The 13,932-nt window shown below is 43.7% G+C and overlaps 1 protein-coding gene across 5 annotated transcripts in view; it reads left to right on the plus strand.

The window, feature by feature from the left end:
• The window catches only part of DDO (D-aspartate oxidase), a 29,386-nt gene extending 17,083 nt beyond the window's left edge, over positions 1-12,303 (plus strand). For 3 of the 5 annotated variants that reach the window (XM_012438466.3, XM_012438467.3, XM_064360782.1), the window contains exon 5: positions 6,674-9,062. In XM_012438466.3, coding sequence (XP_012293889.2) covers positions 6,674-7,241 — 568 coding nt within the window. In that variant the 3' untranslated portion in view covers positions 7,242-9,062. Of the gene's footprint in view, positions 1-6,673; positions 9,063-11,479 lie in introns of those variants that run through there. The other 2 variants (XM_064360784.1, XM_064360783.1) reach the window with 2 other exon arrangements.
• The last annotated feature ends 1,629 nt before the right edge of the window (positions 12,304-13,932 follow it).

The following is a 13,932-nucleotide window of genomic DNA, read 5'->3' on the forward strand; positions in this document are numbered from 1 at the left end:
GACCGAGGGCTGCCCTTGTCCCCCGGAGTCCTGGGGAGACCTTCGGTCCGTTTGATAAGCGTTTCCTCCAGGAAGGCGGGTGAGACTTGAGTGCCTCAGACAGAAGGCACAGGGTCTGCTGCGGGAGAAGACTTCAGCACCCCTGCCCCTTACCCCCGGTTCCCCTGAGACCTGGCTCCCTCCTGCCCCCCGGTGTGGGCCTCCACAGACAGTGCCGGGTGGCCCCTTGCCATGCCGATTGGCTCCCTGCAGCCCGCAGCCTGGGTCCGACTAGGCTGGTGGAGGAACAGGGACACGTGTCCCTTTTCCTCCCACGGAGGCTTTCAGGGCGAGCCTTTCAGGCGGGGTGGGCCCCGGTGAGAGTGAGGGGGCGACACCTGGGGCTCACTCTGGGCTGCCACCCACTGGCCTCCCGCCAGGTGTCGCAGATGGAATGCCTCACAATCCCTGCTCCGTCCTCACACTCGGGGTCTATGCTGTTGCTACCTACGCCTCTTCCACACAATGTGAATGTTCAGCCTTCAGTGTTCTCACTCAAAAATAAGCATTGGCTCAGCAAGCCACACAGCAATGGCTTCAGCCTAAGCACCATTCTTCTGAAATAATACAAACTTCCACCACAAAAAAATTTTTGTACTGCAAATTAGATCTACATTATTTTTCAAAAGATAGAAGTGATCATCTCCTTCGCAAACAAAAAATAAGACCATAATGCCCAATACTATACAGAACAAAAACAAAACCCCCACAGAGTTTGAATCACCCATGCGGGTCATATTTTATATCATATTCTGCCAGTGGAGTTCAATTCTGCTGCTTTTTAACTGGTGCCTTCCAGGAAATTAATCAGCAAGGCAGTAAGTCTTCCTCCAGGCAGCCTACCTAAATCCATCCTCCCGGAGGGACCAAGATTGTCCTGCCTCTGATGACATTCAGAAGACTGGGTGGCCCATTTCTGTGCTGGGCCCTGTAACATGGACACATGGATGTGTTTCCAAGAGGCCACAGCTTATCCTGTGTCCTCTAGGAGGCACCCATGCTGACTGCAGCTCTGGTCACACGGAGCTCCTTGCCCGACATTTCCCTTGCCTCTCCTCGTCTGATTAGGTTTCTCTGTGACTTTCTCTGGGAGACTCCTCTGGCGCCCATCTTTTTCTTCTCCTGTATCTTGTGTTCTACTGCTCGGCCTGACTCACAGCAATGCCTACGAAAGAAACTGACTTCCTCGGCACCATCATTAACCCCTTAGCCAGCAATGTGTCTTTCGCCTGTCCCTGCTGCCGGCCATGGGGTCTCCAGGTCACAGTCCCCACCTCCCTGTTTAGTGCTACCCAAGATTCCTTTCTCACCAGGGCTTCAGCTTCAGTGGGGTGTGGGAATCGTCTCTGATTCCAAGAGCCAGAGGGGATGAGGGGACTGTTTGCTCCTGGGAGGCTGTGTGTGTGTGTGTGTGTATGCATTTAAGATTTGCTTAGTGGACCCTTGTTTTTCTCAGGGGCACAGCCAACTGAATTTGGGCATTAACTCCTTGCTGAAACTCCCAGTGAGGTGAAGGAAGGGCGCTGAGGACAACCATCCTCCATGTTCGTGGGTCAGGCTGAAGCAGTCCAGCAGGGAGCTAACTTAAGCTTGGGGAAATGAACACTCTTATGTTTTAGGGTGAGGACCAGAGGATGCTGGGCTTGGGCTATTTCATGAGCCCTGCTTCTTGAGTGACCCCCAACCCCATTTCCTCATGGGAGGTTGGGACAAGGGTATACACTTTCTCCAGGATGAAGTCTTGCTCAGTTGCAAGAAGCCCCAAGAGGAAAGTCACCATGCTTCTTGTACCTCTAACCATGTGACCCCAGACTTCCGGATAACTACCTCATATGGTCATAAAAGCAGCCTGGTAGGCACTTGGTCACCTAATTTAACATCTGACTTCTGGGTACAGTTCCCTCCTATGAACTGGTGCCATCTGATGCATTGCCCATGGGATATATAATAATGACTGGGCATCACTATGTGGTTGCATTGCAACAGTGTAAAGGTGACCAGTCTCCAGACATGTTTAGTAAGTTTCCCTCTGGGATCCAAGGCCTGGGAGCAATCCAGCCCAGCAAGCCTGACAAGGCCCAGCTACTAGGATAGCTTAAGAAGTCAGCAGGCACAGGTTGGACTTTTATTAGTAGCTTGACCAGCAGGGAACCCTTGAAATGAAAAAGAAAGACATTTGCACTTATTGAATTCTTGCATAATCATCATAAAAACTCTGTAAGCTAGGCGCTCTTACCCCTAGGAAACAATTTCAGTGAGTTTTAGAAATCTGCTGAAATCCCAAGGCTGGCAGATTCTCTTATTCCCTTGAATTAGGAAAATAATTCTGAGTTTTAATTAGGATATCTGAAGCTCAGAACATAATGTTCAAATATTAACACATGGAATCTACAATGTAAGAATAAAAACAAACCCCACAAAATCAAAATAATGTTCAAATAATGATCAGTTAAAACTTTCCAAAATTGAAATATCATCCTTAATAAAATGTAAGTGATATACAGGTGTGGAGGGTAAGAATACTCAGAGATGATGCACTGGGTCTCGTATTTTATAATAGCATGAAAAAACCCTAAGCACTTTTTTTTTAAATAAACAGTCTTTATTGAGCAGCTGCAGTGTGTTTTGTACAGTGTTATGCTTTTTTCAGATATTGTCTCATTTCATTTTCACGAGCCTAGGGAAATCAGTATTATTACCCCCGAATTATGGATATGTGATTAAAGCTTAGAGAAGTGGAATGACTTGACCAGGGTCGTATGAATGGTAAAGGGTAGAGCCCTCCTAAGCCATTTTTAAAGGTATTTTCTTCGTGTTCACTTTTTACAAGATTCTAAAAACACTGAAATGTGTTGCTCAGTATTACTACAAAACTCCAATTTACTCTTCTTTCTATGCCAATGTTATGGGAAAAAAACCTTTACAGAGTTATTTTACGTTTAAAAATATTTATCTATTATATGCTTAACAATGTAATTTAAGCTTCTAAATTGGTTATTCTTACTGAGAGAGCAAAAAAAAACTTATCCCCATAAAATTTGCTGCATTAAATACTTTCTATGTATGAGTAGTTTTATTTATAAAACAAACAAACAAAACAATCGCTCCAGCTTCATTCTCTCTCTTCTAACTACTTTTAGTTATACCAAAGAGTAATCCATTGGCTCTGTCGGTTCTCCGTGGCCCCAAAGCGTAGACGCTTGCCAGATTCTTTTCTTTGGTTTCCTCATCTCAGGTAAACAACCACTGCTTTCCGTGGATTTTTAGAATAAAAAGCAGCAGCATTTATGTTCTGTTGTTTGAAGCATTGATGCTGGCAATGCAGCTTGCATTTAACAGGAAGCGTGCTGCGGGTTCCTGTGATCTCAGAGCAAGCGTAGCCTCTGAGTTCTTCTTGCCTCCCAAAGGTGCTGGGAACAGTATAGGCTCTCAAAAAATATTTGTTGAATAATCAATGAATCTAATCCAGAGGTTTCAAACTGTTCTTGAAACTGCTCAGTGGAGATACCTTAGAGGTCTCTGCAGAGGGACGGAGTGTGGAGAGACTGAGCAGATGGAGCTCTACCCAGCAGCTTGGCCTTCAGTCAGATGCAGAGAAGCTGCAAAAATGCTGAGACAGCCTGAGGCTGGTACTTGATGGAATAGGCAGCTGAGCTATTGGGGTTAGGATCTAAGATGCTGTGAGCAGCAATATTGGTCTCTTCCATTCTCACTCATCAATGTGAGGCTCACTCTTTTTCTTTCTTTCTTTTCTTTTCCTTCCTTCCTTCCTTCCTTTCTCTTTCTTTCTTTCTCTTTCTTTCTTTCTTTCTTTCTTTCTTTCTTTCTTTCTTTCTTTCTTTCCTTCCCTCCCTCCTCCCTCTCTCCCTCCCTCTCTCCCTCCCTCTCTCCCTCCCTCTCTCCCTCCCTCTCTCCCTCCCTCTCTCCCTCCCTCTCTCCTTCCCTCCTTCCCTCCTTCCTTCCTTCCTTCCAATGGTGCCTTGCTCTATATCTCAGACTTGAGGGCAGTGGTGCAATCCCAGCCTGAACCTCCACCTTCTGGGTTCAAGCGATCCTCCCACCTCAGCCTCCTGAGTAGCTGGAATTACAGGCATGCACCACCACAAACATGAGGAATTTTCTAGAAATGCAACCCAGCATCAGAAGGCCAGTTTTCTGCTGATCTTAATACAAGTTTCAATTAAACTTTCCAATCAGGAAGTGGGGTGGAAAGTTAGAATCACTTCAAAGAGTCCCTCCTTGCTAAGTTCAAATTAGTTGTCAAACCCATGCTGTTCATTGACCATCATTGACCACCTCAGCTTCTGCAGAAGTTTCTGTCTTTTCTTATTATTTTCCTTCACATTAAACCTGTTTATCTGGCCTTGAAAGTAGATGGTGCTCAGAACTGCCAATGATGATCACTTCTGCTCTCTTAGGGGCAGGCAGGATACAAGCACTCTGCCTCCATTTTTAAGGTCAACCCTTCCCGGTTTCTCCCTGAAACAACAGTCAGAGAGAGAAGATGCCAAAGTTATGCCACCCTGTATTTCTCTCCAGATAAAAAGAACTAATAGTATGTGTAAGATCAGCAGGATGAGTTGGCAGGCAAGCAGGAGACCCAGGAGAGCTAATGAAAGGCCAGCAGGCTTGAGACCCAGGAAAAGCCAATGTCCCAGGCAGAAGGCAGTCCAGCAGAAGGAATTCTTTCTTCCTTGGGGAAGAGTCAACTGTTTTGTTTTATTCAGGCTTTCAACTGATAGGATGAGGCCTACCCACGTTAGAGAAAGCAATCGGCTTTATTCTGCCACCAATTTAAATGTTGTTCTCATCCAAATACACTTTCCGCAGAAATACAGAGTATGTTTGACCAACTATCTGAGCACCTCATAGCCCAATCAAGTTGACACATAAATTAACCATCGCAGGTCCCAACCAGGAAATCATATTGTCTTTAGTATTGGCTAACACATACTTCCAGTCTACTAGGTATGGGTCACTTAGCTGGGTCACAGGGATGGTAAGAAGCATAAGAAACAATCTCTTCCCCTGAGGAGTTTGTGATTAATTGATATCAGTCCTCTAAAATTTATTGTGATTAATGACTTTTCAAAGAAGTGGCCATTATTTCACTGGAAACTCACAAGCATCCTGTGAGACAGGCAAGGGAGGTATCCTCCCCATGATGCAGATGAGGAAACAGATTTGGAGAAATGAGGTGAGTTGGCCAAGAGCTCAAAGCTAATGTGAGGCAGAGCTGGGACATAAAGTCAGGCCTTCTGATTCCACATCACTTCTCCTTTAGGACTTAGTCCATTCTGCCAAGCATTTACACTTCTGTCTGCCAGTTCCTCAGTCAGCCCTTGAGGAAGGGCACTGTCACTCACACCCTTCTGGTCCCTCTTAGCAGTGCCTTGCATCCAGGCATTCGGCCTGCGTCTGTTGAACAGAGCTGCTGATAGCAGCTGATAGCTTTCTCATATTAAATCTCCTATATTCTACAAGTGACCTATGAACAAGATTACATGTCCTGAGGGTTATTGCTTAATGGGTACAGACTTTCCATTTTGCAAGATTAAAAAAGTTCTGGAGGCCAGGCTTGGTGGCTCATGGCTGTAATCCCAGCACTTTGGGAGGCCGAGTCAGGTGGATTGAGTGAGCTTGTGAGTTGCAGACCAACCTGGACAACAAGGTGAAACCCTGTCTCTATCAAAAATACAAAAAATTAGCCGGGCATGGTGGTGCACACCTGTGGTCTCATCTACTCAGGAGGCTGAGGGGGAAAGATCACTTGAGCCCAGGAATTCAAGGCTGCAGTGAGCCAAGATCACGCCACTGCACTCCAGCCTGGGTGACAGAGTAAGACTCCCAACTCAAAAAGAGTCAAAATGTTCCGGAGATGGATGGTGGATGTGGATGGTAATTACGGTTGCACAACAAGGTGAATGTGCTTAATACTACTGAACTTTACACTTAAAAATGGTCAAAATGGTAAATTTTATGTTATGTGTATTTTATCTCAATTTAAAAGAAGACTACAGGTACAGAATAAGCCTTTTATTTTCATTATTGATGTACTTCGTCCAGAAAATACAATAATTATCAACCACAGCTGCCATTTAGCTCATCAGCTGCAAATATTTTGTGTTCTTCTTGTGCTAACATACTCATAGACATAAAGCAGGTGGGGATATGACCCCGTACCTTTTAGTTAGGGAGACCAGGCTAATACAGAGGAGCATGCAAAAGTTAACAATATGAGACAAAATGTTTAAGGTGTAAATTTAGGTGTTAAATAAGTGGTATAAATAAGAAATGCCTGGACCCTTAAAATACCAGATCAACTTTGCATTTATTCAGCATCTAGTATAATATAGGAACTCTACAAAACTTAAAAAGGTCAAAGCGTATAATCTCCCTTGTTTTGAATTTTCAAAAGTGGTTTCCATTTAGATTCAACTTTAGAAATCCCTAGTTCCTAGGATGTGAAGCAGTCGATGGCTAGAATTTGGCCTGATTGGGCCCTGGAAGCTCTTGAGGTGTCTGTTCATCAGACTATCATCTAATTTTTGTTCCCGGGTTCCTTTTCTTTACTTCCTGGAAGTAGTTGATCAGGATGCTAACAAAGGATCACCTCATGGTCTCTCTTCCATAGGATAAAAGGAAGTGGAGGCTGGACACTCACTCGGCGAATAGAAGACCTGTGGGAGCTTCATCCGTCCTTTGATGTTGTGGTCAACTGTTCAGGCCTTGGAAGCAGACAGCTTGCAGGAGACTCAAAGATTTTCCCTGTAAGGGGCCAAGTGCTCCAAGTTCAGGCTCCCTGGGTGGAGCATTTTATCCGAGATGGCAGTGGGCTGACGTATATTTACCCTGGTACATCCCATGTAACCCTGGGTGGAACTAGGCAAAAAGGAGACTGGAATCTATCCCCAGATGCAGAAAATAGCAGAGAGATTCTTTCTCGATGCTGTGCTCTTGAGCCCTCCCTCCATGGAGCCTGCAACATCAGGGAGAAGGTGGGCTTGAGGCCCTACAGGCCAGGCGTGCGACTGCAGACAGAGCTCCTTGCCCGAGATGGCCGGAGGCTGCCTGTGGTCCACCACTATGGCCATGGAAGCGGGGGCATCTCAGTGCACTGGGGCACTGCTCTGGAGGCCGCCAGGCTGGTCAGCGAGTGTGTCCATGCCCTCAGGACCCCCACTCCCAAGTCAAAGCTGTAGATGACATAAAATGATAGCAAATAGACTGAGAGATTGTTGATCAACGCACAGAACAGATTCAAATAACTTTTCCACTGCATGGAAGTTTAATTAAACATTTCTTTGTTTTCTGCATTAGAAGTGGCACAACATGTAAGCTGATCATGGTGGCATGCCTAGAGTCCCAGCTACTTGAGAGGCTGAGGCAGGAGGATCACTTGAGCCCAGGAGTTTGAGTCCAATCTGGGTAACATAGCCAGTCGCCACCTCTAAAAAACCCAACAACAACAAAAGAAATGGTGCAACATGTAGACTTATTTAGGAAGTCTAGTATTAATGACATAGGGCATAAAGCTCTATTTTTTCTTAAAAATACTTCTTACAGAGTAAAATTTCTGTAGATCTGATGTCCAAGGACCTATGCAGATTTATATGAATGTTGGAAGCTATACAGATTTAGATATCATTTGGCTCATAAATTCACAGAAGGAGATAATGTATGGAAAACATTTAAATCACTGTCAATTGCAGAGCTGCCCATGATCTTCTTAGGTTATAGCCAAGTCATCAATATCATTCCTCTAAATAAAATTACACGGTGATCACACAATGCAGGATTACTATGTTTAATTGAAGACAACCCATGCTTGCTGTTAGTACTAGCGGCAACCTTTTCCTCCCCTCAGCTGGTAATGATGGTAGGAGACAGAGATGAAGTTGCCTATAGATGTCGTATATATTCAATAGCTGCTTGGGGTCAAACACCTAAGGGTTGTACGTTCGATTACTGTAAGTGATTGAGAGCTGGCTTGCCATATGATTGGCTTTGCCTAAGCATTTTTGAAGATGAACAGCATGTGCAGCCAAATAACTAATTTGCTAATTAAGGTGGAACAATCATTCTGAATGAAATATAATCAGAGTATTCTGTGGTTTGTAAAGAAGTATTGGGAGGAGGGGAATGTGTCTCACAATAAAATGAGTTGGAATTGTCGAGTTAAATGAATTTAACCTGATTTTTGAGTCAGACCTACTCAGAGCCTTTAATGTGTGCATGTGTATTATGAATCCTCTAGAGGATTTGGGTGGATGGAAAAGGACGTGCTGGATTGAGGTAAAGAGGCTTGAGGAGGCCGGGCGCAGTGGCTCATGCCTGCAATCCCAGTACTTTGGGAGGCTGAGGTGGGTGGATCACCTGCGGTCAGGAGTTCAAGACCAGCCTGGCCAAAATGGTGAAACCCCATCTCTACAAAAATACAAAAATTAGCCGGGCATGATGGTGGGTGCCTGTAATCCCAACTATTTAGGAGGCTGAGGTGGGAGAATAGCTTGAACCCGGGAGGCAGAGGTTTCAGTGAGCTGAGATCGCACCATTGCACTCCAGCCTGGGCCACAGAGCAAGACTCCGTCTCAAAAACAAACAAACAAAAAAACAAAACAAAGATGCTTGAGAAAGGGATTTAATTTTAATTTTGGGGGAAGACGACTTCTGTTAAATGATACAATAAGATACATTTTGGACATCCAGAGTGAGATATAGGGTTGCCAGTGAAAGTGTGGGAAAGAGAAAGCTCTCAGCACAGTTACAGCGCTACTGCTGTGTTCATCCAGAACTTGCATATGATTTTGTTTGCAGAGAACATTCTGCTAGTAGACAGTGAGAGAAGCCCACCAGTGTTTTATGTGATCATAATCATTCCCTGCAGTATTAATATTCTCAAGTAAAATCAAGTGTGGGATCTTTCTATGGATTTCCACCAGGGGGTGGTGTTGTATCAGATTCAGATATAATGGTACATTCAAAAATTTAGAAATGACTAGAAATAAAAGATGGATACCAGGTGTATAGAGTGTGTGTGTGCTTCTTTTGAGGTTTTGGAGTTTATATATCCCAAGTGAAATTCTTCTTAATTCTGTTTTAAGCATTTGAGAAATGTATATGTTTAGACTGAAAACACAGATCACTTCATAATCTGTGAAAAATAAAATGTTATGATAAAATGGCATTTTTAAAAAAAGGAAGTAATTTTTAATAGTTAAAATTGCAGGATACTATTCAGAACAGGTAGAATTTCAGTCATTTTGAAGCAGCTTTAAGTGTACTCCTTTGTTCATTATGCCTGTGGTTTAGATCCTGTGGCATTTTTATTGTGTGTAGTGGGCTCACGCTCTATGACCTTTGCCTATTTGCTACTCTAGTTCAGCTTCACTCTGCATTTTATATTTCTTTTTATTTTTTGAAATGGAGTTTCACTCTTGTTGCCCAGGCTGCAGTGCAATGGCACCATCTCAGCTCACTGCCACCTACACCTCCTGCGTTCCGGTGATTCTCCTGCTTCAGCCTCCCAAGTAGCTGGGATTAGAGGCATTTGCCACCACACCCGGCTAATTTATATTTTTAGTAGAAATGGGGTTTCTCCATGTTGGTCAGGCTGGTCTCAAACTCCTGACCTCAGCTGATCTGCCCGCCTCGGCCTCCCAAAGTGCTGGGATTATAGGTGTGAGCCACTATGCCCAGCCTGCATTTTGTATTTCTAAAGCGTAAAGCTACAAGAATGCAAGATTGGAGGCTTCTTGAGAAAGTGGTCATAGCTGCATGTCCTGATTTCATTTTCACTAATTGCTAAGTATTTGTTCCCATTGTCTCTGAAATATTATTCATTTTGGTCAGCAGCTGCCAACCCGGGCTGTACCTTAGAATCACCTGGGAAGTTTTTAAACAATGTTGATGCCCAGCCCTGCTTTATGAAATTAGAATCTTTGGTGGGTGGGGCAGAGTTGCTGCATCAGTGTTAAAGCTGTCCACAATGTTCTGACTGAGAGCCAGGGCTGAAAAGCATTGAGCACTTCTTTCCTCTTCTCCTCCTAGGCCCCCACCGCTAGCATCACCATTATCCTTCCCTTCCTTCCTCACCATCTTGGTGCATCAAGCTCAGAGGGATGTGCTCACTCAGGCAGCTGTATCCTTAGGCACTTCTGGGCAGGGTGGCCTAGAGGAATTAGCTTTCTCCCAAAGTAATTCTCTAGAAATACTGGAATCACCTTGCTGGCTATCGGTCAGCTGCTCAAGACAGCTATCTGTCTTCATCTGAAAGACAAGAGACTAAACACACAAATGGACAATGGCTAGACTATATAATATACAAAAATAGAACTCCAGACCACAAGCTGTAGCAACCTGCCCAGGAAACCAATTCCCTTATCTGCACTAAATAACACAAGAAGCCAGCCTGCTATGTGAGTATATCAGACTTGCAGGAAGCCAGACTACTATCTCTAGAAATAATCCAGAAAGATAATAACTTGTGTAACAATTGGCACAAAAGGGCCAGGACTTGATTAATAATTGACAGCATCCCTAATTTTTGCCCCCACTACTAACAGAACAAATCAGAGAAAAAAAAATGCGTTTGACCTCACTTCTAACTTAGGACAAACCACACAGGATGCTCTGCTTCCAGTTAACTCACCTGCAGTGTCCCCGTGCCGACTGGGACGTATGTGAAGTCTTCTCTTTGTTCTACTGTGAAGCTTTCTCTCCCCTCTGCCTACCTTTGAATCTCTGCCAAATGTAAGTGTGGTGGGCTGACTCTCTTGCCATAGTAAAATCTAAAGAAATAGCCTTTGCATTTCTCATTTGACTGGTATATTAGTCAGGGTTCTCCAAAGAAACAACCAGCAGGACATATGTAGACATATAGAAAGAAATTTCTTATGAGGGTTGGCTCACAACAATTATGGAGGCTGAGAAATCCCATGATTTGCTGTCTGCAAGCTGGAGGCTCAGGAGAGCTGATGTAGTTCTAGCCCAAACCTGAAGGCCTGAGACCCAGAGGAGCCAGTGGAGTAAGTCTGAAGGCAATGGTGCTGATGTCCAGGGACAGGAGAAGACAGATGTCCTAGCTCAAACAGACAGCAAATTTGTCCTTCCTCACCTTTTTCTTCTATTCAGGCCCTCAACAGATTGGATGATGTCCACTCAAATTGGTGAAGATAATCTCCTTTACTTAGCTTACTGTTTCAAATGCTTAGTGCTTCCAAAGATATCCTCATGTATACACCCAGAAAGAATGTGTTTGCCAGCTAGCTGGGCACCCTTAGCTCAGTCCAGTTGACACATAAAATTAACCATCACAGCTGATCTTCATTTACTTCAAAGATTTCAACAATGTTTATGTAAGTTGAGGTCTTCCAGGGTGATCAGGGCGACTGCCTGAGAATAGACTGCTTTTATTTTTCTTTCTTGTTTTCTATTTCAGAACACCTTTTGTTTTTTTCTGAACATGGAGAACAAGTGATTTCCTTCTTAAATCTCTGCTTTCAAGTGTCTGGCCTTTGTGGCTGAGTGTCTGCCTGCTGTGTCTGTGACCCAGAGGAACGAGGCTGCTTTGAGCTCTGTCATTGCCTGTGTGCTGCTTCAGTAGGCAAAAGTTATGCACAAGCACAACTTTTAGGATTTTTTTTAAACTTTTGGGATTTTATTTGCTTAGGAAGAAAAAAAAAAATTTAAACAGAAAGGCCATAGCCCAGTTGGACACAGTTGTATAGAAGAAAGGCTGTTTTTAAAAATGACATATATTCTTCCTTTCATTGAATAATGCATTCAAATCAACTGATATTTGAACCAGTTTTTCTCAATCAATTAAAAGATTTTAGAAAAAAGGAACAAAAGAATGGTGGAACCTGTGTCCACTGGGAGTTGTAGTTCTTAGAAATCTGTTCCAGGACTTTCGTAACTTGTCAAATATTTGAAATGAATGTAGCATTTTTTATTTCTCTCATCTTTCTTCTTGAGGGTGTGAATGATGGAGACACATTTGAAACCTACTTCCCTAGGATATCATTCACTCAAGAAAAGCCAATTTAGATATTTAAGCGGTCTCCTTCTTCTTGAAAAATCTCAGCAGTTTGCCACCAGACCTGGGGGTTTTATTATCCTAAGTGACTTTGCTGCCTATAAATCACAGCCCTAAGTAGCCAAAGGGAATGAGTTAACCAGATCTCTTATAAATATAACCAATGTTTCTTCAATTATTAGCAGAACAATTGACTTCCGTCTACTCAGGGCACCTGTCAACCTGGCCTGCAGCCATGATTCCCACAATTCCACCTCCCAGAGCCTTGAATTGTCATTTTTGTTCCCCTTGAATTATAATTTTTTATACTGGTGCATGTTCTATGGTATGAGCCCATTCCCCAATTTTTCATGTATCACAGTGTTTCTCTTCCTTGCAGCCCCAAGTCGTCTGGCAATGGAACTCAACTATCGTGGTTGAAACTCCACATGGTCCTCCTGTTCTGCCCAGGCCTCCTTTCCTGGGAAATCTGCTCAGGCCTGAAAGAATCACTGTGTGGGGAGTATCCCACAGGCCCTACCTCTCCGGTCACAGCTTATTGAATCAGAGGAACTGTCAGATTCAGACTCTGTTGCAGGTAACGGAACCCCCCTAAATATTTGCTTAAACAAGGTGGGCATGTATTTTGCTCACATAAAAGAAGCCTAGATATAGGCAGTTTAGGGCTGTTGGTGTCTCCAGTGGTCATCAGTGATCCAGGCTCCTTCCAGCTCATACTATGCTATCTCAAGGTTGTGGCCCTTTGCCCACATCCAACAGAGCAGTCAGAGCTCCAGCCATCACATCATTATATCCACCCTCCAAGGACACTTCCCAGAAGGTTCACATAACACTTTCACTTGTATTTTACTTCATAGGATTTAGCCTCGGGATTACACTGAGATACAAGGGAAGCTGGGAATGTTGTCTTTGGTCTTGGTGGCAATGTAAAAGTCAAAGTTTTAGCAGGCTTTGCAAAAGTATCAAAGTATAAATTGAGTTAGGACAGTGTTCGGGCTCAGAAACTGAAACCCCAGAATATGGCACTTTGACATGCTGAAATGAAGATGTCTCAAGGTCTCCCTGATCTCTTCTACCCCAATCCTCTGTCTCTCTCAAAGCACAGAATGCAGCTGCTCTCTGAAGTTCCCTTATCTGTCTAAAGTCCAAACCACCAAAGAAAAAAATCAATTACCTCTGGTCCCTTCCCTGAGTTTTCATGAACTGAACTCATATGACAGGAAGAAAGACTTAAGTCTGTCAACACACCTGGACAGACTTCTGTCACAAACCATTGTCTGCTCTGCAGGCCCAACAAACTTTGTCCCAGGCCATTATATGTTCTTTAAACCCGTTGAAATCCCCTACAAATCATTTACAACTCCCCTAAAATCATCTACACTTCCCCATCTTCCTTTCCCTTAAGAAAAAGGTATAGAACCATCTGTACCCCATTGCATGGTGGAGACTCACTCTGATTCTCCCCTGTGCACATTAAGAAATTTGTATCCCTATTCTTCTATTAAACTGCCTTTTATCAGTTGGTTTCCAGTGAACCATTAGAGGGTAAAGAGGAAAATTTGCCTTGGCCCCTACAACAGTCAGATTCAGAATTTACACTAAGGATTTCCCGGTGATGGTAGGCTCTATAGACCTGTGGATTGGGGCTTGACAATCCAAGTTGTTTAGATTTAGGTATACAAAAACCCTTGTATAAGCAAATTTATAAAAAACAAGGAAGCCAGGAAGAAGAAGAAGAGAAAAGGCAGAGATGGAATCACCAGGACCCACGTACTGTTGGGGAAGCGTTGAGAATGACCTCAGTTCTGATCCAGCCCTCCTTCTTATCTTCTGTCTCACTGGACAGTCAATTCTAT

The sequence above is a fragment of the Aotus nancymaae genome, unplaced genomic scaffold, assembly GCF_030222135.1.
Source record: "Aotus nancymaae isolate 86718 unplaced genomic scaffold, 86718_ANA_hifiasm-v0.15.2.pri h1tg000040l, whole genome shotgun sequence".
Taxonomy (NCBI): Eukaryota; Metazoa; Chordata; class Mammalia; order Primates; family Aotidae; genus Aotus; species Aotus nancymaae.